Source organism: Schistocerca serialis, chromosome 7 (assembly GCF_023864345.2).
Source record: "Schistocerca serialis cubense isolate TAMUIC-IGC-003099 chromosome 7, iqSchSeri2.2, whole genome shotgun sequence".
NCBI lineage: Eukaryota > Metazoa > Arthropoda > Insecta > Orthoptera > Acrididae > Schistocerca > Schistocerca serialis.
In genome coordinates this window covers 348,047,458-348,074,751 of record NC_064644.1, presented here as the reverse complement: position 1 = coordinate 348,074,751, position 27,294 = coordinate 348,047,458, and the positions used below count along the sequence as shown (strand labels likewise).

The following is a 27,294-nucleotide window of genomic DNA, read 5'->3' as shown; positions in this document are numbered from 1 at the left end:
GAGTCTGGTACCAACAGAGGAAGTTGGACAGTCTACAGAGATTGTTATTTTCTGTTCTGTTGCTCAGTCTGATTACAGAAGTTACTCAGACTACTTATACAGCCACTGCTGAATTTCTTGTCTGTACAGGCATGTGCCTAAAATTTATTGTTTTTGCTTTCTTACAGCTGCAATTACCTAAAAGTTGTGGAGTGTGCAAGTAAAATAATCTTAATTGACTTCCTTCCACAGGCTGGGACTTCTGATTTTATGATTGTAAGCACATAACTCCTTTGTCTCATTCTTCACCCCACAACTTTACCATTTCCTAAAACAAATTGAAAACATAAATAAGCAAGCCACTGCACATACTGTTCATTATTTTCTCACCCTTATATCTTGGCCACTTGAGTGGAATGCCTCTCCCCAGCATAATATGCATCACAAATATGATCCCTGGAACAAGTAATGGGTTCATTAAATCGTTTTACTAGAATGCTGGGTAGTTCCTTAGATAAGGCTTTGGCTGAGTTAACTAAATGCTCTGTCCCTGACGTCAAAGTCAAAAAGATATTAAGTCTGTAATCTTAGATTTTTTTTCTCCTTTCACTTAGGCACTCTCACGCCATTCTTATTGCTTACTAGGTTGTGGCAAGTTTCACAGTGAGCACAGAATTTTTATTTTAACTATACATGCTTGGTTTTTCTTAAAAATTATGTCAAAAGTACAGTTTTGTAAACTCACTGATGTGTTCAGAATGTTTCCCTGCTATCTGTATCTTCCATATCAGCTGCTTCTGCCTCCATAGTTGTAACAGTAATATACATTATCTCTTATTGCGTGAGAGTCATTATTCTTTTGCTGAGTTTCAGCTACTTCACTATTTTTTAATAATTTATTCAAGCATTTGTACAGTTTTCCATCTCTGTGTTTCCCTTTTGGGGAGATGTCTAGTCAAACAAAAATCATTGTTGCTCAGTGGTATGAAGACACTTAAACAGAATAGACACATACGGAGAGCTGCGCCAACCAGTCTTTGGAAAGATAAAGATAAAGGCAGCATTGCTCTAAGAATAGTTTTATGCCAGAAGCTTTGTGTTCAGGAAATAGTTTGTCACTGGAAATGTACATCAGTAGTGGTGGTGTGGATTCCTGATTGTTACATAGCTACTGTCCACACATCACAAACATTATTTACCTGTTGCTGGTTTTGTGGTTTTAGGTTGGGTAGTTCATTGTCACTACCAGTTGCATTGCACCGACATTGACCTGCAAGTCGTAGCTCATGGAATCAGCAGTAGGACCCTCAACTAATACAAGTACCTAGCTATGACAATCTGAAAGTATATAAACTTGAGTAATGATTTAGGCTCATGACAAGTAAAGCAGGTAGCAGACTTCCGTTCATTGGTAGACTACTACAAACATGCAGGCACTCTACAAAGGAGGCCGTTTTGAATACACTTCTGACCATTCCTAGAATATTGCTCAAGTGTGTGGGACCCATATCAACTGAGAGGAACAGGAGATTCTCAGTGTAAACAAAGAAGAGCAGTACAAGTGGTCATACACTTGTTTGAGCTGTGGGTGGATGCTGATTAACCTCAAACGGCAAATTGTTGAAGATGCCAACTATCCCATAACAGATTACCTATAAAATTTCAAGAACCAGTGCATGGGAGGAGTCTAGGAATATGCTACCACCTCCCATTTAACAATGTTGGGGGAATGACACACAAAGACAAGATTAGTCTAAAAAATTGCTTCAAATGGCTCTTAAGCACTATGGTACTTACCATCTGAGGTCATCAGTCCCCTAGCACTTAGAACTACTTAAACCTAACTAACCTAAGTACACCACACACATCCATGTCTGAGGCAGGGTTTGAACCTGTAACCGCAGCTGTCGCGCGGTTCCGAACTGAAGCACCTAGAACCGCTCTGTCACCGCCCCCAGCAAGATTGGTCTAATTAAGAGTTGGAACAATCAAGAGGGAAAGAGAAAGTCATAAATTTTGAATGCGACTTTAAATTTTATGTCAAAGTGACATTAATACTTCTCCTTATGGTCCATACATTCATCTCGAAATTGCGGAATGAGATTATAAAGTAGTAAATGAGGAGGAGTGACCGATTTTAGTCACTCAAAGTTGAAAAGTGGAACAGTAAGAGGACATATTGGAGGAAGAGACTTTCAGACACCTCGTCAGTTAAGTAACATGTGACCTAAATACATGTATCTGTTCAGAAATTGCCCTTTTAGTATGTATACAATCGTCTTTTGCTTTTTCAGTCATAGGAAATAGTGCTGGCAGTAAACAAGCTTCAGTTAATGTTAGTATCTAGAAAAAATATGCATTGAAAGTGTTACGTACAAATGTTTTAAACATTGTGATTGAAATAAAACTTGAAGCATACAGTAGTTCCTATACAAACTGATGCAAAAATTTGAAAGGAAATATAGTTTATAACGTTTACCGTCAATATAATCTGCTGGAATTGTGTACATACTGTCAGTGTAATGATAATATAATTTCGGTAACTGAAATGAATGTTAAACATTTTCATTTTGGTGGTCTGGATTTTTTTTTTGTCGAGGGCAGTATCAAGTAAGTTCTCTTGTCTACATATTTATGCAACACTGTGGAACAGCTTTGAATGGAGGGAAATGTTACTACCCGATTCTAATTATTGTTTAGACTATTGATTCTAAAGACATTTAGATGCGAATGTCCAGGAAGACTGCCTACTAGGGCCTGATATTGGCTGTAAATGCAGGTGGGTAAGTTAATATACGATTGGACCAAGTATGTGAGCCTGTTAAATGCACACCAACAAGGCAATAGATGCGAAATAAGGACAACAGAAGTTAGAAGAACTTCAGTACAGAAGAGGAAGCAATGTTTTATATAAAATAGCAGTGTTCAGCTGTAGTAAAATTAAAAAAAAAAAAAAATCATGTAAAATTTGTCTGCCACTGAAAAGCGTTAATCACTTTAAATATTTTGCATTTTACTCACTTGCAAGAAAGTCATCTTGTGAAACAGAGTTCCTGTCGACGAAATTCTCGAGGAAGTCTGTGATGTTTTCAATTTCGCTCAGTCTCATGATGATGTCTAATGGTATCTGTAATAAAAGAAGCCCAAAATTGGTGTGATATCCTTTTAATTTCAGACAGTATGAAGGAGGACCTGGGGGGGGGGGGGGGGGGGGGGCGCAGAGAAATGATGCTATAAACAGGTAGCCTTCTATTACAGTAAAGTAGCAAGTTCATCATGTTTACTTATATCAGTCATGCAGGAGCAGATTTCTGTGTCAAACAATGGGATGAAGTGGTAAACTAAGTCTGATGAAGACCCTATAAGCTTGGTGTAACACGTCTTGATTCAATCATTTTTTATTTAGCCTTCTTAAGCAATGCTGTTTCAAGAGCACATGCAGGAAGTGTAAATTCTCCACTTTAATGCAGTCTCTCAAGATGCCATAGCCTACAGGTGCAAAAATGCTTAAGGATTCTTTTCTCTAGTCCAAGATTCATACCTACCTACAACCTCCTCCATTAGTTGCCACCTGTTTTATGACCTGTGTTTTCTGCGGTTGGACACATGCAAGATTTATACAAGATTTTATCGGTAAAACAATGCTCAGAGTTGGAGTTACTGATGTTACGTTAGATATCACTTATGTGTCTGAAAGTGACCACTATAATATTTTATCTCTGCTACAAATGATTGCATGGGTTGTGTGGTGTCACTGCCAGACACCACACTTGCTAGGTGGTAGCCTTTAAATCGGCCGCGGTCCATTAGACCTCACGCCAGTCTGCGTGAGCTTAAACGTGTGCCTTTCGGCTACCTCCGAGTGGCTTGGCTGTCTTGCCAAGCCACTACAGGTTGGATGTGAGGTTTTTCTACCTGGAGTCCCAGCATTTCCTTTTTCTGTCACTGATCTTCAGGCCAAAACCAATCTATGCATCTAAATTATGACAAGATTATTTGAGTATCTTTAAGAATATATACTTTTTTGAAAGAGCTGATTGAAGCATCAGCTTTCCACACATGTACCCTGCTGCATAGATTCTAAACATGCACTGCTGAAGAGCTATTGACAGTAAAATTTCAAAACAGGTACGATGCATCGTAAACAACTCAAGTTTCAAGACACTACAGAAATGTTACATTACTAATTTCAGCAGGGCACCCATTGTATTGTTTTATTGGACATCAGTGTTTAACGGTTCAGTAACTTTAGTGTGATGCACACTTGCTCTTTCACAAAGACCATATTAATCATATTATACAGAGTGAGCTGCCTTCTGGAGATGAGGATTAATTTGATTTTAGCACTAGTTTTAAGGCTGAGATGTGCAGAAATATTGAAGCTTGGTCTTTGTAAAGCTGGTGCATTAAGGCATAGCTTGTCCTCACGAAGTTTGTAATTTAACATTTGTGTATTATCTTGAAACCGATAGGGTTTTTGAGAAGCAATGTAACTGTTTAGAAATTAAGTGCCTAAGGATTTCGGTGTACCCTAATACACAAAGTTTAATTCTGGCAATAGCTGTCTTCACCTCACTGTTCTCAGGTTTTAGGAATGCATGTTTAGAAGTCTGTGAGACAGTGCACTTGTGGAAAGTTGATTCTTTAATCAATTCTTGGGAATAATTGCATATAGTGTAAAATATTTTTGAATGTTCCTGTCATAATAGTTGTAACTGGTATTTAAAATGGGTTCCGGTGGTTAAGAGATTAATCACAGAATTCATGAGTCCCTTTGTCAGAGGGGTTCATATGTAGTCAGTGAGTGACGTCCGCCGCAAATCTGATCAGATTATGAAAGCATTTAAGAGTTAAAATTGCATTAAATTCAATATTGATGACACAGCTGAGAAGTAATTTAAATAAAAGTCACAATACACAAGGGGTGTCAGGCTCCTCTGTGACAAGAAAAACGCCACCCATATATGGCCTCATGCCAACCGGATTAAGTGTGTAGACAGTGACAGAATGAAGAAAGCTTTCTAACTAGGAGAGACATAATAGTACAAGTGAGAAAGCTGAAAACTTAATGGACACGTTGTGTTCTCTCAACAATAAAACACAAGGTGAGAGATAATGTTTAGCAGAAGCCAGGGAGTGACAATTGAGCTTCTGCAAGTGATGGGACTGTCCCTCTGAACTGTCTTAGCCCCGCTCTGTTAGTGGCACAGGGAATGTTGGGAGTAGTAAGTGGTTTGGGGGGGGGGGGTGTCTAAATAATTCTGGGCCTTGTAATAATCTATCAATGATACAACCATTGATAAGGCACCTTACCAGTAACACAGAAAACGTGTTGCACTCAAAATCGTAAAGATTACTTGACAAAATTATAAACATAGTATTGCTTTATGAGAAGACACAGGATATTTTGTAGCAAATGCGTTCTTGGTAAGAACTTTCTGCACACTGTAAATGTTGCCTCACATTAAAGTGATCAAACAGAATCAGTCAACAGACCTGTAACTGTAATAACAACTATACAATTGTGAAGAACAGTGATACAAAAAAATAAAGCTTTGGAATACTATTTCCAAACTAAAGCAGTGTGAACACTGATATCCCCAAAAGCTTAATTTTGTGGTCCAAAGTAAATGTAGTGGCAGTAAATTTCAAGTAGTGCAGAGGAGACCTTTACTTGCTGGGATATGGGGGCAACAAAAAGGGTGTAATACTAGACCACAGACTAAATGTAAGGAATGGAACCACCTGGGGTTGTTTAACATCGAACACACTATGACAGAAGTGTATTTTAAGACAGCCAAACTTGAACTTGCAGCAGCTCTGCCCTTAAGCCAATCATACACATAACAGCACTGGATGACACACTTCCTGAAGCAACATCACAGTCCATGTGCACAATTGATGTTCCTGTCAGACACCACTGGGATACCTCAGTGTGCTACCATGCAGGGATCCACACCATGGGTTGATTTCGTGTGTGCATAACCAGTCCAGCCTTCGAAGGAACCATGACGCTGGACACGGTCTGCCTATTCAGGGCATAAACCAGTCTCGGCATGTTGATAAGACGTTGCCACTAGCTCAGGCCTGGCCACTGCACCTCGTTGTCCCAATGCCAGACACTCAGCTTGCAGCTCCATCTGTGCTGTCCAACCACCCTACCTGCTTCCTTCCTCACTCTCCACAACTTGACTGCCTTCCTCCAGCTGCTCTACAGGCAAACACCAGACTTCATGGACAGCCCCTGCTGTTTGCAAGAGAACTCCATGCTGCCATGTGATGTGGTATCGTGAAAGATGTGCACAATGTGCTGATGCTAACTGCCCAAGACCCAGCTGCTCTGTCTGGCTCATCTGCTGGTCAATCCAAGATTCATCCAGATTATGTGCTGGTCAACTCCCACCAGCCCAGGCTGCCTTAGCTCGACCTGCAGTGGTGCTAGGTACGAGCCGCAACAACACCTTCTGCATACTCTAGGCGACTGCAGCACCGCAAATCATTTGACACTCCTAGCAAGCAGGTGGTATGCCACACAGTCTAAGCATTGAAGAGAGGAACAACAGCCACTATTCACTGAAGTGCTACCCATGACATGGAAAATAGGATGTTGCAGGAGAAGGGAATAACCACATGTAAAAGCAATTACAATAGGAAAAGAAGGATCATTGAGGCAGCTGGCAAATGAGATAGGATTGAGGTCCCAGAGACCTAACATACTATTGGGAACATCCCAACCTACCCATCCTGCCATGAAAGAAGTTTGTATCTGAGAATAGCAACCACGTTTGAGAGAAACAGCTTGTTCAACTGCCTGAGTCATCAACTAATATTAGAGACAGTGACTCCGGAAGCCCATGTTTAGCATGAAGAGCCAGGAGGACAACCTGCTGTCTAAGTCTTTGCATCCGCAATATGGCAGTGGCTCATTCCAGAAAATAAAATGGGTTAATCTGGATGGGTAGTGTGCTTGCATAGCCAAAGAGGGTAAGGTGATGAACACTTGCAATACTCTGAATTAGAGTCCTCCTCCAGCTCAAATTTGACTTGCCATTGGATTTATATTAATCCCAGTTGCAGCTAGTGTCAGAATTTCTCTTTCATGATGTTTATAGGGCTGCAGCATCATGAATGGTGTCTGTTCTTTCAGACATGTTCAAAATAATACACCTCACACATTAAAAAACACTGAATGTTTCTAAATGGCTGGAGATGCATATACTGCCTGACCCTTTGTTTTGGAGCTGTTAGTGTAAATGGCTAACACCTCTGAAGAACTGAGAGGAATACACACTTAGGGCCACTGAAAGTAGATCCTTCAAACGATAGGTCGTTATGTGTGGTCTTGGTACTGACAGAGGATTGGGAGGTAAACATGAGGGGCACATTATAAGAGATTAGGCAGTGGTCCCAGCAGAATACCCCGGGGCCCATTCCAAATGTTAATCCCACCCAAGGGCAAGTGTCAGGGGTTCACTCCTCCATGTATGCAAAGTAAATTTGATAGGTTGGATGATTATGACGTTCTCAGGGCATGAGTTGCTACTATCGGAACTTGAGGTGTAAGATCCTCACTTTGACAATGAAACTGTCTATGATCTAGTCCAGAAGACACGAGTGGCTAATCCGACTCCAAAATGAACTGGGTGCAACAACTTTGAAGGTGGAAGTGCGAGTAAGCTGTACACTTTGCTACCATAGTCTATTTGGGATAGGGTGTGGAGGAAAGTAGGACTTACACCCAAGGAAGTGATCAGAAATTCCTGTCTCTTGGCTGAAACCCATGGAAATTGGTACAAGTGGAGACCTTTCAGATAGCATTCAACTGCAGCTATAGACTGGGAGCTATAGCAAATGCAAATATCGCCGACAGTGCGGAGTTGACCAATGGTCTCACTGATGGCAATGAGGAAGAGAGTGTAACACTCAGCACAGAGCTCTGGGATCAGAGTGATGCACCAACTAATCTGACTATGGAGCCATGAAAGCCCCTAATGGACAGTAAGTAAAATGTAATGGCATCAAGCTGTGTGGTATTCCTCATAAAGATAAAAAAAAAAAAATTGCAGTGAGGTGTTGACATTCAGAAAAATCCTGTTGGATCGCTGTTTCCAATGTAATCAGGTGGCCTGTGAATCCTTCCCTTACGCAGACCTGTAACGGGACAAAAGGCCCCATGATTTGAAAATCCAGCACTATCATTGGCTGTCTTCCTTTCAAGCAATTTGCAGATCAAGTTGATGAGGCAGTTTCGTTGGTAGTAGTCGATAGATATAGGGTTTTTGCCTGGCACAAGGATGGGGATGCTAGTACTGTCTAGCCATTGTGAAGGAAAAACACATTCTAGCCAAATACAGTTGAAGCCCCTTAGTAGAGTCATTCCTTGCTTAACATTCTGATGTTGGATAATTTGATTATGAATTGAAAAAGGGTGATTTTAAAGGTTGTCAGGTAAGGAGGGGATGTAGACAGTCACAAATTGGGTCATAGGAATCTATGTAAATACCACCTTCAAGGAAGAGAACTGACACAGTTGCCTTTGGTTGCCCAGAAGACTGCAGAACTTGGCTCACACCTGGAATGAGGACACAAATGTTCCCAAGAAGAAGACAATGCGCCTAGCATTTGTTATTAATGTATGTGATAGTGAGCCTTAGCACAAAACCATTTAAGAAATAAGAGCATGCTCTTGAACAGTGTTAGATTGTCAGTGTCTTTGGTCCATAATGATACCGGCCTGTAGTGGATGATGTCTAGAAACGGCAGTAGCTTGCGTGGGTGATCTCATCGGAAACATCTATCACAATCTCGATAATGCAATCTGACAGATAAGGGGTGAAGGTGACAGCAGAGCATACAACTGCCAATTGGTTCTTCAGAGAGCCCAACATACCCATTAGTTTTAGACTGACAAGGAAGTAACGGGATCACTAGAAAGTGATCATCTTGAAGATCACTGTGTAGAGATTGTTGTAATTAAGCCATTACATTAGGGGAAGAGATGGTTGATAGCTGAAAAAGTGCCATGGGCAGCACTGATGTAGGAAGGAGTACAGTCATTGATGAGAGAGAGGTAAGCTGGTCACTCAGAAGGCTCCTGTAGCCATCTGAAAGTAAGAGTGTGCCCAGCCTGAAAGTAATATTATCAACAGTGATTGCTGGGGTCATTTGCATTCTCTCGGCTATTTGCTTCCAGTGTGATATGAAGGGGAATCCACTCGCTGATCACACTCACAGCTAATCTATGTATAGATCCCTCCAAGATCTCTCTTGGGGCCAACACACTTCTGAGAGGTAGAGCATTTCACCTCCATGTTAAAGTTTATTTGCACAACTACCTTGAGGGAGTAAATAGGCCGGGTACTGCCAATGACCTGGCTGCAGTAATCGCAAAGGTCGATACCACCTAGACCGGATACAAGCGTTTGTATTTTTTTCCGAGATTGAAAATATGAGGACATGTAACCTTCATTTCTCGATTTTGCATTCCTCTATTAGGGTACTATACTTCAGCTTGGGTATTGGAGAGGACAGTCATTTCCATGCTCGAGACCCACAGGTTGTAAAACATATCCTGAATTTTCATGAAATGGCCAGCCACAGTCTCCACAAATGTGGTCATATGTACACCATATGCCCTAAATGCTGGCATTTAAAATACTGTGTAGGAGGGTGGGGAAATGCGGCTTAACATCACGGTGGTAACACAAGATTGTGCCTTTTTCTGGAACCGAATCCCCTTCAGAATGGAATATGAAGGTGTTGGTGTCTATACTGTTGTCTGACTGGCCTCTACGTACACGACTTAAATACGATATACAAAGTGATTTCTCGCCCCTCTAAGGGTTTGCATAGTTCATCTGCATGCAGCATTAAGCCCTGGTGCAAAATTAATTCATGTTGAGGTTATTAACAATGGGGTGTGATGGCAATAGGAACATCAAGCTATTTACAAACAAATAACGTCCAGGACTGAGCTTGCCATCTTCATTAAGATGGAGCCACTTTACGATTTTATGGGGGAAGAGTGTTCACTAAATATGTTTTCAATATACTCCACAGAGACCATTTGTTCAGTACAGAAAGGATCCCAGAGCTGAGGGGAGTATCTGTCCACAAGTCACTTGGTTTTGTTTTCCATCCATGACATAAGTTGACTGCCAGGGCCTTGTGTCCACCAGCTGATAACTGTGGTAGTTTCATAGCATCAGAGATCTTCCATGATGCTGACTACTCTGAATAAGGGCTTTCTCCTTGGGCGCCACCCAGCCAAAACGAATACCAGCTGCTGTTATGGCCTATTTTCAAGGTCAGTCCCAAAATGGACAGGTATCTACTCCTTGACATGCATGTGCAAGTGAAAGTGAAAACTTGGGCAGCAACAGTGTGATCTCCTCATAGCCAACATGGCTACCACCAAATTTGTACTGGTGATATCCCCTCCCCTCCCCCCACATGGGCTTGTTACTGTATTTGGTAATGGATGACATTTCCACATGGCCTACTCAGTCCTTTAAAAATTTTGAAAAGATGCGAGGGTCAAACTCAATTGTGAGGACTGAACATAAATTAATAGAAATATGTGGTGGAAATTTAGGAAACAAAGGTGGGACACACCAGAATCTACATCCTACAAGCATGCTAGACAGGGAAGGAATAACTGCAGTGGGTTGGGGTCACAGATGTACTCGTAAAAGAGTTGTGAATATTTTACATCAAAGACCCAACAAGGATATAAGTAGGTGCCAAGAGCTGGGCTGACAGTGCTGCACAACTAATGGTTGGTAACTCTCAGAAAATTATTTAGTGCAGGTACTATTGAAAATAATTTACTTGTGGTGCAGCAGAGTTAGCAGTAGGCTACAAGAAAAGTCGAGTTCTATAAATTTGGCAAAGTGATGGGTTCAGTTTTAGGATGGTCAGTGTAATGCAAGGCAGATAAAAACTACTTCGAGAAAGAAACTGACATTTTACCTTGGAAATCTTAAAACTGCCAAAGAAGAATGTACTGATATGTTCTGTATCCTTAGGGGTTTTTTTTTTTTGTATGGACGTTCTTATCAAGGATAGGAATAATGCATGTGACCAATTTTTTTAAATGAATTATGTTAAGAGATGTGTAGCATTTCTCAGTCACACACACTATTAAGGCAAAGTTTGCCAATAATCTTTTCAGTGCAGATGCACACCATGATCGAACTATTACGGGAATCGGCAAAAGTGTTGCGAGTAATGAGAATAATGGGCAGAGGCACTACATTAGTAGTGTGTGGATTAATTGAGAATTTGGGTCTGATGAGAGGCATGCAAGGGTAGTCCATACAGGTGCAATGACCACTTTGTCCTGATGGCTTAGTAGTCAGCACCACTGTCTAGTAAGCAGGAGAACCGGGTTCGAATCCCGGTGTGGCACAAATTCTCATCTTTCACCATTTACTTCAATTAGTGCACACACGCAGCCAATGTGGGTTCTTCCTTTGTGTCACGACCTGTCTTGGCATATCACACACACACACACACACACACACACACCTCTTAAGTAGCTTAGTGTATGTTACCATTTGTACACATGATTGAAATTTATTTTTTAAATGAAATAAACAGCAGAGCTGATGAACAGCATTTCATGATTGATCGGAAGTTTGGAATCATTTAAATGTTCATCTGTCTCCAAAGAGCAAAGGGAAGTACTAAATACGACGTCAATAACCTCATCAAGTAAATTTTAGAGAACTAGTATTAAAGAAAGATTGCAACAATTTCGTCACCTCCATTGTGTCATGTGAAAGGTCAGGAAGACAAAGATTATATGCCCCAGTACGCGCCCCGGACGGTTATTTTTTTTTTCCTCCTGTCTTCATTCTACGCGTGCAATGAATAGAAGGGCTAGCCTTTGAAATTACTGTGAAGTACTGTACACTCCGCCACGCACTACAAGCTGCACCAAGGCTTAATTTAGGCTGGATCGGCGTTCCTGTACCCCCTAGGAATTTTTTGTTTGAACTCACTGGAAAAAGTCGGCACCGGAAATTTCTTGTGAATCTGTACATATCGATGACCTCCGTGTCGACTCTTGTTTATGACGACGTATCGTGTTGTGTGTGTCAATGAGAAATAAATAAGGCGAGGAGTGTTTTAACATAAGCATCTGTGTAATGTGATTTCGCGAAATCTTATTTCCTTTTTATTGTGTTGAGTATAAGAAATTATGTTGTAAAAAATATAAATTTCAGAACAGTATTTTTTAAAACATTGATTCGTTGTAGGTTTTATCACAGGACATAAAAGCAGACTAGCACTGGCAAAAAGGGTATTCGTGGCTAAGAGAAGTCTACTAGTATCAAACATAGGCCCTAATTTGAGGAAGAAATTTCTGAGAATGTATGTCTGGAGTACAGCATTGTTTTGTAGTGAAGCTGGACTGAGGGGAAACTGGAACAGAAGAGAATCGAAGCATTTGAGATGTGGTGCTACAGAATTGGTGGTAAGGAATGGGGAGGTTCTGTGAAGAATCTAGAAAGAAAGGAATATAAGGAAAACACTGACAAGGAGAAGGGACAGGATGACAGGACATACGTTAAGACATCGGGGAATGATTTCCATAGCACTAGAGGGAGCTGTAGAGGTAGAGAGAAATTGGAATACATCCAGTAAATAATTGAGTTTGAAGATTAAATTTCCTTCGCCATATTCCTACAACGACTAAAAAGTAAAACATGAACAGTCATAAAATCGGCATTGGGTCAAAATATAGAGCAATGTCAATGGTTGGCTCCAGTAAGTACAGGGCTCCACTTAACTAATGACGGTGACTGAAATGAGTTAAACTAAAAGGCTCATAGTTGCACAGTCATCTCTTAAGTTCAGAAAGCTTCTCACCTCATTAGTGCTGATAAATTCTTTCCGAAGTAGAGCAGTCATAAAAATAGAAGCCCCTGGTTTGAACGCAGATAGATGTCACCACTGATGATGATAGAACGCTTACATACTCAGTGTGAGCACTAGATTTTCGAAGCAAAGGCGAAAGAGATCTTTGTGGTAGATAGCAGGCTCTGGGTATATCTGCTTCAGTGCAGAAACATATTTCAGTGGTGATGTAAAGGAAAGTGTAGCAGATAGTCACACAGGAGCTTGGTATTATGGCAACAAAATAAGTAACGGTACTGCTACCAGTGGCGATGCTGAGACGATGAATTTCGCCACTAGAATAAGAAGTCTCACAACGTTTCTATTTTAACGATGGAATTAGTGCGTAGGAACTGCTATTTATTCAACAGCTGTTTAGTTCCTTGAGATAATGCAGCCAATGTGTGACACGCATCGGTGGGATGACCTGTTCGCTGCACTCGGTGTTGCAGTGATGTCACGCCGAGCTGATGTAACACGCTCTGCTTTGTTATAGCACTCCTATCGTGCTTCAAGGACTTAAGACTCCCTACTGTGGGATGGTTTAAAGCCACCTGACTTCCTGAACGTGACACACGACGAAAAAAACTGATTCCTAACTGTTTACTGTCTTAACTAGGGTGCTTGATATAAGGAACCAGCGCTACGAAAACAGCAAGATGTGCTCTACCATGTGCAGTTGTAATATGTCTATTGACTGCTTATTTCTATTCGTGTATATAGGACACTGAAATTGTTTTAAGAGTTCTGTTTGTAATAACCAATGTCTGGATACACTCAGTGCTATTATTTGATCTCATCGAAATTTGGCTCTCTGAAATTGTAATTGTAAGGTTATATAGTACTAACGTTTCTGGAAACACACCAACTGTTGTTTCGCGATATTTCAGCAGTGGCCAAAAACACCCATTAGTTCTGCCTGTAATTAAACTCAGGGCTACTCGTTCTCACTGCATACTGCCTCGTAGTGCATTTCACTGTATCTCCATTTTCCTGTACGTCTAGCAATGGTCCAAACTTCACGGCTTGAAAAACCTACTTAAAGTACCATACCTTTTAAATACGGACTTCAGGTGTTCGGTAGCTTCTGGAAAGCTGTCAGCATCTGAAGTATTCTTGGGCCCAGCGTCCTAACGAATGTACTGCATTGATGGCAGTTTATGAACGCATGTTCTGTGGGCTTTCTGCGGCATGCACTGAGGCGACGGCTCCGCATTTGAAGACTGCGAGCACAATAAGAATTACTGCTTACATATCTCTGTGTGCACCGTAATTACATAAATTTTTCTTTGTGGTCCCTGCAAGAGAGGTGGGCAGCTCTCGTATATACCTAGATTCGTCATTTAACACTGGGTTTTGATACTTAGTAAGTAGGAATTTGTGAGATATAGTTGGTGTCCAGTTGCAACTATTCGGCAGTTTAGGTTTATCAGCATTTCGGTGACTCTCCTATGGATCATGCGGACCTTTCACCTCTTGTGTTGCCCTTCAAAACCCCGTGTTTTCTCAGTGGGATTTTGTAATCCCAAACGCTTAAGCAATATTCTAGGGATGTCACACAAGTCTGCTCTAAACAGCCTCCTGTGTAGAATGATTATGTTTTTCTTAGTAGTCTACCAATGAACCAAAGTCTGTCCCTGATCTATGACGAGCCTGCGTGACTATTCCATTTCGTATCCCCCCCCCCCCCCCCCCATAAGTCGTTTTTCCCAGGTATTTCTACAAGTTGAATGCCCTATTGTTGATTTCGAGTGTTGAAAGCCCAGTTGTGCGGAACGTTGAAGAATTATGTCAGACTAATTTGAGAATCCAGCGTCTAACCCAACAATCTTACCACGAATTATCACAGTGCATTTTTCGGGACTATTTGTATAGAATGATTAGGATTACATATCCCATCGACGATAAAGCAAGAGGCTAAGCACAATTTCAGATAAAGCAAAGAAGGGAAGAAACAAATCAACTGCACGCGTTTCAAAGGAACCATCTGGGCGTTCACCTTGACATTATCTCCGGATGGGAGTTTGAACTCCTCTGCTATGGACCTCGAGATTCTAAGATGCACTCCACCTAGCTCTGTGGGGACTAATTTGTTCAGCGTTTAATAACTGAGGATTTGTATCTGCTGGAGCACACAATGTCACTGTTGACAATGGTCGTTAGAGCTGCTCGATTTACTACGAATAAAATTAAATTCTAAATCGAATGAAATACTAAAGCCAAATGACGCAGATATTTACCTGCACGTGAACACATGCAAAAAAAACCTTTTTATGTACGACGATAGTAGTAATACAGCAGTTAATCGGCAAGGAAACAATAGTGGTCAAATAGGCCAAATATTACACGCCATGTCATATTTATTGATTTAGGTACCTTTATGACTAAGGATCTGAGAGATTTGTCGTTTTTTAAAGACAAATAATCTATCACAGTTACTGTCACTTCTTTAAATTAATTTATTACGTGACAGATTTCCAGATGTAACTTTAAATATTCTACTTTTATCTAACCACCATCCATTATTCTACATTGACAGTCGTCAGTAGTGAAGCATGAAGTGCATTTGGTACGTACTATTGAGACGTGTATTGCTTTTTACAAGGTGTATAAACGGGGACAAGGTATATAGTAATCTAATTATCCGCAATGTTGGTACAATTTCGTCACTTCCCGATCTCTGCCGTTTACAAAAAATTTATTTCTTGCGTTAAAGTCTGCCGCATACGTATCTGCATTTACCCTATTTCGAATGTCTGTGAGACTATAAGTGTACATGTTAAAAAACATACAAACATAAATAACTTCAACACCAAGGAGGACTACCGGAACTAAAATGAGCATTATGCCACAAATGATTAGTTAAGACTTACGCAGCATCAATGACTGCTAATTCAGTTTGCGGCGATCAGAACCTTACAATTTCGTAGCACGATATCAGATGACACGGTTGTGGTATTGAGGGTACCTCCATACATTTTCCGATATGAGTTGCACAAGAAAGAATTACACGTTTTACACCACAGAAACTATTATCGTGACATGGCAAATAGAACTGCTTAAAGGATGGGCAATACTCTGGGCCGTAGAGCTCCCCTAGAGAGCTTTTGCTGTTTAATATTTCTGTCTATAGAAAGGAGTGGGGTATGTTGTACCTGATACCCGCCATACAAATAACACATTTTGCGTCTGTCCGGCGTGATGGCCACCAGTGCCGGCCGCCGGATTACTATCATCCCAGTAGCGTCGCACTCGTTTGCGGCTGTCACTGTCAAGCAAAAGAATGGGGACTCGCCTGGAACACACTTTGTCCACTTGCTGCTTACAGCCTGAGGCGTTCGCTCTTTCTGTGCCTATGTACCATTAGTCCAGTTTTCAGGGACGGCGTTGTGCGGCTGACACGGATAGCGGTGCACGAGTTGCAGTCCTCCAGCGTCGAGACAACACTACGAACATTATTGAATGGACCGTTATTACCACATGAACAATATGGTCATCCCCCAATACTGTAATATGTAAGGCCGTCCGAAGTGGCCGTGCGGTTAAAGGCGCTGCAGTCTGGAACAGCAAGACCGCTACGGTCGCAGGTTCGAATCCTGCCTCGGGCATGGATGTTTGTGATTTCCTTAGGTTAGTTAGGTTTAACTAGTTCTAAGTTCTAGGGGACTAATGACCTCAGCAGTTGAGTCCCATAGTGCTCAGAGCCATTTGAACCATTTGTAACATGTAATGTGGTCCAATAACCATTCGGCACCGGGTACACTCCTATTTATTCGTTACGCTCATTCATCGCTGCCTTAGTATAACCTGTATGAATCGAAAGCGAAAGTGTACAAGAAACCTCATTTACCACAGTACAATCATTCTACCCCTTTCGACTTCACGGACATGCTAGAACCATTATTCCGAGGTTTTTCACGAACGTTATCTTGTTGAACTGAGTCTCTTATCCTTTGCTGACGGCGCAGGTTTTGGCGATGCCTGTATATTCACCCTAGGAGGATGCCACAGGACAGTTGCTGTCGAGAAAGGTGTGCTTTCTATGTAAGTGATAACACCTAATTGAAAGTATTTCCACCTTCTCTGCACGTACAAAAATGCTCGCTACCTCTCTTGTACGGCCCAGGACTATGCAGCACCATACATCATTTCGAGCTGATTTTGAAGTCCTGCTAAACATGTGCACATTCATTTTTGTTTCCATGGTCAGTAAGATAGCAATTTGGAGGTGATGGATTAGGCCATGTGAGACACATTAAGAAGATTCTTGCTAATAGCGAAAAGAACAGGTACTGAGAACGCAGGATAATTGGCTATTTGGATGCTAATTAGCGGCAGCTCTGAAGAGGGAATTTGTATTTGTTGTGATTCATTATTCTTCGGCTTTGAGTGATGTCGAGCGACAAGAATCGGGGAGCTACGGATTCGAAGAAAACAGTAGCCTTTGGCTTTCTTCTGGTGCGTGAGTTTATGAATATCACAGAAACATTGTAGATACCGACAGCTTAATGGGCCATTTGTTGTTTGTTAGTGAAACTTCTCTCCTATTTAAGGATATTGCACAAATTAATAGACACAGGAAAACTTGTGCGGAACCACCCTTAGCACAGCAAACAGCCTGAACGCTCCTACACATAAATGCACGTAAGTCCAGAATATAGAATTTTAGTACTCAATAAAAGGTACTAGAGCAATGTGACGGTTCCTCTGCTTGACCAATACAGATCACAGTTGTTAGGTACTTCTCAGATCCGGCGAAAATGGAGGGGGGGGGGAGGGGGGAGGATGATAAGGTTGCTTCACTCACACACTAAACGAAACAGTAACACACACATCCACACGCAAGTATGGAGTTGTCACTTGGAATTTTCGCTGCTCAGCTGGGAGCAATATCTGTGTCAATGAGTAAACATGGCCGTTTAAAACGATTGTATAAAATTTATCAGTAAACTTTTGTTCTAGTGAACCACAGAAACTACTGTAAACAAGTCTCTGACAATTCATATTATTACCAAAGCACCACGTTTTCATTCAGGTTTTGTTCCCGTCGTTTTGTTTTTACGCTTCTAGTCTTCGTAGGTAACTACGTCACATGGTTGAGAGCTATGTACGAGTAGACCAGTGGTTCCCAATATTTCTGACACCATTACTGCCGAGTCCGAGTTCAGACAAGCGTTACCTAATATCTCAGCGACGTCAGCGGTGTCAAGCGAGAGCTCACTGAAGGGCAGGGTGGAGGTCTTATGTTTTCTGATGAAAGCTGGTTCTACTTCGGCGCAGGTGATGGCCGTGTATTGGTTAGGAGGACGCCACGTGAGGTGCTGTAACCAGCCTATCTGAGACCTAGACACACTGGACCCACACCTGCAGTTATGGTCTGGGTTACGATTTCGTATGACAGCAGGAACAATTTCGTGGTTATCCCACGCACCCTGACTGCAAATTTGTACGTCTATCTAGTGATTCGGCCTGTTGTGGTGACATTCGTTAACACTGTTCCAGGGGGTGTTTTACAATAGGAGGGCCGGCCGGAGTGGCCGAGCGGTTAAAGGCGCTACAGTCTGGAACCGCACGACCGCGACGGTCGCAGGTTCGAATCCTGCCTCGGGCATGGATGTGTATGATGTCCTTAGGTTAGTTAGGTTTAAGTAGTTATAAGTTCTAGGGGACTTATGACCACAGCAGTTGAGTCCCATAGTGCTCAGAGCCATTTTTTTTTTTACAATAGGATTACGCTCGCCCACATACTGCTGTGGTAAACCAACATGCTTTACAGAATGCCGACATGTTGCCTTGGCCTGCTCTTATCACCGGATTTGTCCCCAGTCGAGCACATATGGAACATCATTGGACGACAACTCCAGCGTCTCCCACAGAGCATTAACCGTCCCTATATAGACCGACCAAGTGGAACACTCGTGGAACTCCATCACACAAACTGGCGTCCGACCCTGTACAACACAATGCATGCACGTCTGCACTCTTGCATCAACATTCTGGCTGTTACACCCGTTATTAATGTACCGGTATTTCTTATTTGCCATGGATTATCTTACACTTGCATTAACCTGTGATCTTGTAATGTTAATCACTTAAATGTATTACCTAGACAAATGTAGTCCCGAAATGTCATTACTCTATATTAAACATGATGTGTATATCTCTATTTTACTGTCAGATGCATAGTACAAACTATAAAATTTCTGTGTTGTGGGTGGGCTTTGGAGGAAGAGATGGTTCATATATTCATTTCACAAGTTGTGCCATTGTATCGCACTGTAGTGCTAGTATCATGGGGAAAAGAAAGTAATTTTAACTTACGCAAATCGTTATAATCTTACGTAATAGAGATATTACTAACAATTTTTTTTTAAAGTAGTTTCGTGACAAACGCAAGTGAATCTTTTTTTTTTATACCTCTCAATATTTAATTTTACTCCTCAGGGACTGCTTACCCCTATGGGAACCACTGGTGTAGACACTTTCGCCCACTTTAGGTAATCCAAGGTATTTGAGTTTCTTCCACGTCTGCAGTCATTCCTTCACATTCTCCTGATTTTCACGATGGAAGATGATAGTAGTTTTACCGTAAATAGCTCACGTCTGCAGTTCTTGTCTCACTATTGCCGTCGACAAGCATTCTCTGTACGCAGATCGGGCTGAGGTGCCATTTTAATGGCACCAGTCGGCCTATAGTATGTTCTATTTTTTCACCACTATTAAGGCCATCATACGAAGTTGTCCAATGAATTCCAGAATTTTCGAGACTCTAGGTATTATAGCTCTAGATTACCCGCAGCAGTCATGGATGGAACAACTCAATGAGCCACCGATAGTTCCCCGTAATTCGAAATGCGCAAGAGCCAACATGACTGTTAATCAGATGTACTGGCGGCTCATAACACACCTTGAGATTTTACAGCAGGGAGGCATGGTGAACTGTTATGAAGGTAAGTAAAGCGAACAGATAACGTAAATAACACATTGACATTAACGTGTTCATAAACCAAAGAACCCTTTTATCATTCAGACGAATCTATAAATTCGATATTTTTTTAATTTAGTGTAATCACAATTAACCCATTAGCTCCGTATTAGTAGGTAGTATCCGGGAACAGCGAAATTTTTGTGTTGTCTCTTTTTCCACTTCAAGTGATGTCAGTTAAGAAACATTAGCATTAATAGAGAAATTCGGATTGTCATGTACAGTAGCTCTTTCCAAATGCGACATCAGAGAGAATGTTTGAGTAGGGTCGGAACCTGTTCCTCCATTACGGTGGATGGCACGAGTCTCTGGAGGGGGGCTGGTTAATATCCACCTCCATGTCCCCTCTTCCTCTCAGTACCACCGGTCCTGGCAAATTCCTTGCCACAGCCACGAGTTCCTGCGCTTGCAAGATGAGCAACGTCCCTTGGAAATCTTATGTAACACGGACAGTCGAGAGAAAAAGCGTAACTAAAGCGAGGGGATCAGGTACAGGGAACATGACAGAAGCAATTTTTCACGATGGTTCGCTGACGCAGTCCTCTTGCAACACATCGTCTCCTTTGGCACCTGCAGCTACAACCAAGGCCACATAGACTCGTACAAGTGAGTTCCGATAAGACATTTCCAACAGTATAATGTTTGTTCTGCTGCTGGCGACGGAAAGGCAATAACCGCTTTAAACAGACTGTAAAAACTAGCGTAATTTCGTGGATTATGTTCTCTGTAGTAACCCGGAGCAAAATGTCCTTAGACAAGAAAAAGAGACTCAAATCTACAGGAGCTTAGACAATACTTTCTGAAACCTAGGTTTCATAAGGAGATTTAACTTACAAACGTGGAGACACAAACCTGTGGATTCCAGTTTGTCCATTTTTTTCAATCTGTATATCGTTAGAAAAATCCATATAGCTCATCCGGCTATGTGTTTTCTGGCACCTCCTCATTGATATGAGGAAGTTGTTTCTTTTTCAAATGAATGAAAATTTGAAAATACGTAAGGATATTAAACTGGACAAATCTCTTCGAAATCTTTGATACAACATCCTACATTCGCCGATGGCCTTCTCAAGACGACAAAATTTTTCTGAAGAACAATTTTACTGCATACACAAAATAACATAACCCTTACTAGGGAAGGACGTGAGTCAAATCGACGTCTGTCTATCCTGACAGTTTTTTATGGTTTCCCTAAAACACTTTTAGCGAACGGCAGAATGATTCCTTTAAGAAGTGAACAGCCGATATTTTTCCCCTCCTATCATTGCTCATCTGTGACAGTCCTCAGAGTGTAACGATATCGACATATATCGGAGATGAAGTGAACGGCATTTAAGCTAGTTTCTACACGCAACAGGTATCACTTTCTGCATTGGCCGTCAGCTAAACCCAGCACATATTTTGGTAGGAACCCAGGTCTGGAAACCTATCGTTTCCGTTCTACTACAGTTTCAATTTAGATGTGTAATGCTTACGCGTCTGCTGAGGGAGAAAGGGAAGTCTAGTAGGCAGTGGGGTGCCACTTCCATGTTCGTCAGGAAATGTGGTTTCAGCGTGATGGTGCACCACTTCTCACATGCGTCGGAGACATCTATACAGACTGTACGGTGAAAGATAGATTGGACGAGGTGGTCCAACCGCGTGGGCGCCGCGATCGTCGGATTCAACTCATAGAGACTACTTCTTGTGGGCACATATGCCAAGTTTAATTTGTGAGATTTCTGTAGAGACAGAGGAAATCTGGTTGCACAAGTTGTAACCGCTGCACTAGAAACTGGAGAGAGACCAGGTGGGATAAAGAGTGTGTACCAGAACATGATTCGTAGCTACAATGTTTGTAACAAAGTTGGTGGTCGCAGCATCGAGCCGCTGTTTTAATGCAGTAGTACAGTATGCTGTGTTTTTTTTGTTTTTTGTTTTGTTTTGGAATAATGTAAACACTTAATGTTTCAGTGTTAATACAAACAAATATGCGTAAGTGATAAATGGATGTTTCGTTATATTTCCTTTCAGATTGTTACCTAGCAATTGTACTGTCACGCTTAATTCAATTCCTCAAGCACAAGCGGACGGGTTAAACATCTGAATTGAAACAGTCGTAGAACGGAAACAGTACGCTTTCGGATATGAATTCTTATTCAAAATATTACGTACTCACTCGCATCTACAAGTCCTAGAAGTCTGCAACGGGAATTTCCGGCCCCCCCATGTACAAGTAAACGATACAGTTTCTGTTACGCACCATCATGCTAGTTAGAAGTTTCCAGGACTTTTATGGAAGAAGTAATTACGATTAATAAAAATAAAATTGAGGTGTGCTGGATGTGGGGAAACTAAGCAGGATTATACGTCAAATGGGATGCCCTTCAACCACTTTACTCCTGGCAATGACATTTAACTATTCGTTACTAGTTATACTTCAACAACAAACTGAGGAACTTGTATAATCAACATATCGGAAAGAAATGATGCAAATTTAGGATAACTAAAGAAATAGATAGTAAGCAATAGAGTGTGCTTTTGGTAAACTGGATAGAGTTTGAAAACGGGAATTCCAATCTAACGAACCGAAAGTTTACAGTATATATTACCAGTTTTAACTTATGGATGTTAAACACTGATTTTTAATGCGGAAACCATTAAGAAGCCATTCGTTGTCAAACGAGCACTATAAGGATGCAAGTTGGGAATTAGTAGGAGAGAAAAAAATAAACAGACTGATCAGGGGCAGGACTTTTATGGTAGAAGGAATTACGATTAATGAAAATAAAATTGAGGGGTTTGGGATGTGTAACCAGGCGAATGGAAGGTAGATGATTAAAGGAAACTCTGCAGGATTCTAAGAAATAAGAGTGAGACGACGATCTACTGGGAGGAGGATGGGTGAAATTAGTAAACTTTCAGGAGCAACATGGAGCCGTAATGCATGTGTAAGTCTAGGGAAGCATTTATCCAACCGTTGATATCGAAATGATTATGATGACCACGACGACTGTCTCCTACAATCTGATGTATCACATTCTGAGGTGCGTTTTCAGTTATATGGTCAAATAATCAATCAGTTATCCGGCAGTAACGCGCTTCCCGTTGGCTGTCAAAGTATATTTACCGAATAATGATGACGGTGTCAGTGGTACGATGCCTGTCTTACTGGATATATATGGCATCGTGGCGACAGCGGAAGGAAGTAACTCCATCTGAAGGTAAGAGTAGTTGCAGCAGGTGTGACAGCCGTTGGTGACGACGTAAGTATATGGCAACGCCTCACAGAAGGAAGCATAATATGGTCTTAAGTTCTTTATTACAATCGGACCTTAGCATTTCGGAAATTACGTCTGTAAGTGCAAAGGGAGAAAGGTAAGTTGAATGAGCTGATGCGGGAAATGATCAACCATAAAAAAGATGGCCATGACTTTTGGACGAATGAGATACTATGGAAAGGCAGTTTAAATGTTTCAAACAGAACTGGACATTGTTCTGTAAACGCCATATTCGCTATTTATATGTTAAAACAATGTTCCCGGTGGAACATTTACCTGTGTCTTTTCTTAGAAAAAGTTGGAGCGTGTTCAAAATGTCAGGTTATGTTTTGGTTCGAATACCACCTTGAAGCTGTTTCTGCTGTAAGAAGAAATGAAAAATCTTGCTGCGTCGTGATAATTGATTTGTATTTAGATTTAGTGGATTACTTCAATTCATGTTGTCAAAAAATTTCCCAATGAGTAAATTCCATCGCTGGCGTGCGATTCTGGAAGATATTCTAAATGCCAATCGACGACTACCACAGTTTCTTTATTCTGTGAATACATCAAGCAGCTGTAAATCCTTTGAATTATGAACAGATGAAGACAGTGCGTGGAAAATCTGGTGAATAGGTTGAAGTCCACAATAATTAATATTTCGGATCCATCAATTGCATGCCATTCGTTTTGCAAGGTTATCGATAAAAATTAACTTCAGTACTTATTGTTGTTGTTCTCCTCACTCAGAAGACTAGTTTGACACAGCTTTCCAAGCTCGTCTGTCCTGTGCACACCTCTTCATCCTCCGATAACTACTGCTCCCTACATCAGTTTGAACCTCTTTGATGGTTGAGAATGTATCCTATCAAGAGATCCCTTCTTTTAGTCAAGTTGTGCCATAAATTTCTTTTTTCTTGAGTTCGATTCAGTAGCACCTTGGTATTTACTCGATCCACCCGTCGAATCTTCAGCATTCTTCTGGATCATCACATTTTAAAAGGTTTTTTCCGTTCTTTTGTGGATTGCTTATTCTCCACGTTCCCTTTCCGTACTAGGCTACATAAAATCCATACAAATACCTTGAGAAAATACTCCTTAACACTAAAATTTTTATTAGACTTTAATAAATTCCGCTTTTTCAGAAATAATCTTCTTACAACCAATCTGCATTTTATATCATCTCAGCTTCGGCCATTAGTTAATTTTCTGCTCAGATCGCAAAACTCATCTGTTACTTTTAGTGTTTCATTTCCTAATGTAAATCTCTCGGCATCACCTTATTTAATTAGACTACATTCTGTTATCCTTGCATCGGTTTTGTTAATGTTCATCTTATATCCGCATTTCCATTCCATTCAACTGCTCTTCCAATTTCTTTGCTGTCTCCGCTGAACTTTAATTCCTACTCCAAATTTTTCTTTGATTTCCTTCACTGCTTGCTCGTTGTAAAGATCGAATATCGTCGGGATAGGCTACAACCCTGCCTCACTGTTCTCAATCACTGCTCCCCTTTCACTCCCCTCAACTCACAGCTGTCATCTGGTTTCTGTAGAACTTTTAGACAACTTTGCGCTCCCTGCATTGGCGTGTAGATTAGTCAAAATTATTAAAAACTTCCTCTAAATATACTAATGTTATCGATTTAGGTTCATCGTTCTTCATCCTATCTTCTAATGCTAGTCGTAGGGTCGGTATTGTCTTGCTACATTTATCTATAATCCAAATCTATTTTAATCCAAACTGATCTTCGCCGTTATCAATTTCTAACAGTACTTCCATTCTTCTGGAAAAAAACTGGATCAGTGTTATGCAGTCCTAACTTATTGAACTGATGTTTATGCACACCTGTGAACACCTACCTTGTTTAGAATAGGGGCTATTATTTTTGATGTCTGAAGTTACTGTGCCTGTCTCTTATCTTGCATAGCGGATGGTATAGTTTTGCCATGGTGGCCCTTCCAAAGATCTCAGTAGTTCTTAGCGTATGTCGTCTACTCAGGAGTCTTGTTTTAACTTAAACTTTCAGCACTTTGTCAAATTCTCTTCCCATCATCATATCTCTGTCCTCATTTTTCATCTACTTCCTCTTTCTATTGTAGAATATGGTCTTCAAGTTACTTTCCCTTGCATAGCCCTTCTATTTATTCTTTCCGCCTTTCAGCTTTCCCTTCCTTGCTTAATACTGGGTTTCCGCCTGTGCACTAGATATTTATACAGCTGCTTCTCAAAAGGCCTCGCTAAGTCTCCTACAGCCGGTATCAATCTTTCCCGCAGTCGTGCATGTTACTGCAGCTTTTCATCTCTCCTATAGCCATTCCTGCTTAGCCATTATGCACTTTGTTTGTCTCATTTTTAGGCGTCTGAATACCCTTTCACATGCTTCGTTTACTGCATTTACATATTTTCTCCATTCGCCAGTTAAATTAACTTCTGTGTTATCCAACAATTTCTACTGGTCAATGCTTCTTGATCCTCGGCTGTCTTCACTATAGCTTTCAATGCTATCCATTCGTCTTCTGTTGTCATCGTCTTCTGTTCCAGTTAATCGTTGCCTAAAGCTTCCTCCCATACGCTTGGCAGTCTCTGGTTCTTTCCGTTTATCCAGGTCCCATCTCCCTAACTTCCTACATACATCTACATCACTACTCTGCAATTCTCACTTAGTGCCTCACAGAGGATTCCTCGAACCACTTTCAGACTGTTTCCCTAACGTCCCAATTGGTAACAGCACGTGGGAAAAATGAGCACTTTAATCTCTCTGTAGGAGCTCTGGTTTATTTTATTACGATGATTATTTCTCCTAATGTAAGCTGGCGGCAGTAAAATATTTTCACGTTCGCTGAAAAGCTGGTGATTCGAATTTCGCGAAAAGATCTCGCTGCAAAGAAAGAATAATTTGTTTTTATGATTGCCACTCCAACTTGCGTGTCATATCCGTGACACTCACTCTTCTGTATCGCGATAACACAAAACGAGCTGCCCTTCTTTGAATTTTTCTTTGCCCTCCGTCAGTGCTCTCTGGTAAGGACCCATACCGCACAGCTTTTCACTTTTTTTCAGTTTTAATCATCAGTTTATAATTAATAAATTGTGTCTAGAGTTGTCATCTACCCAAGGAAATGTTTCACAGTTTAAAATCTGGTTTAGAAATCTCTGTCTTATATAACCAATCTGAACCCTTCCAGTACCTCATGGTCTCTACCGCGTATACAACTTTCTTACTTGATCCTTGAACAAGTGGTAGCGATGATTAACTTACGCTCTGTGCAAAATTCTACCAGGCGGCTTCATTCCTTTACCCTAGCCCATGTTCCACTGTTTGTTTCTCTTCCTTTTCTGTATAGTCAAATTCAATCGCCCACAACAAATTTTTGTCTCCCTTAACTATCCCAGTAATTTCCTTTATCTGATCATACACTCTTCCAATCTCTTCATCGTCTGCGAAGCTCGTTGATATATAAGCATATACTGTTTGGTGGGTGCTGGCTTCGTATCTCTCCAGACCATGATAATGCGCTGACTATGTTGTTCAAAGTATATCACCCAAATTCCTATTATTCATCATTAGATCTACTTCTGCATTACCTCTGTTTGAGTTTGTATTTATAAGCCTATACTCACCCGATTGAAAGTCGCGTCGCGGCACTTACTAATTCATGCTGTTTGTGATTTCACCGTTTCCCTTTCCCTTCTTCAATTATTAAACCCACCGAGCTGATACACAGATTTTTACCCTTTCATTAGACTGCCTTTGAGTTTCTGGCTACAATTTATGCTTTTTTTAAAAGTCTGTCCCAGTACCTGAGTGGGCTGCGCGGAGGATCCGGGTTCGATTCTAAGTACTAGCACTCAACATCGCTGTGCCAGTTTAGAGACTGCTTGACTGAGTAGTAGCGGCACCAGGTCCGCTAAACCGATAGCGGTCGGGAGAGGGTGTGCCGACTCCACCCCTCCAACACCGCATTTAAATGACGCCATTGGCAGGCGATGAGACAGCGGCCGGGAGTCCCGATTAGCCCGTCTGTGGCCAGACTGGCGATACTTATGTCTTTAGAATGGCTTTGATCTTAATTTTTCTATCTGTTTCTGGTGAGCATTCATGAAACGCGGTACTCACCTTTAACAAAGCCGTCTCGTAGTTATTCTTTCAAAGCTTTTTCTTGTGGTAAGTATATGGCGTCACCT

At 41.2% G+C, this 27,294-nt stretch overlaps 1 protein-coding gene across 1 annotated transcript in view; it reads right to left on the bottom strand.

The window, feature by feature from the left end:
- LOC126412508 (vascular endothelial growth factor A-like) overlaps positions 1 to 27,294 on the bottom strand; it is a 108,056-nt gene that overhangs the window by 11,073 nt on the left and 69,689 nt on the right. The window contains exon 2 of the mRNA XM_050082135.1: positions 3,001 to 3,106. Within this exon, the coding sequence (XP_049938092.1) occupies positions 3,001 to 3,106 (106 nt within the window). The remainder of the gene's footprint in view (positions 1 to 3,000; positions 3,107 to 27,294) is intronic.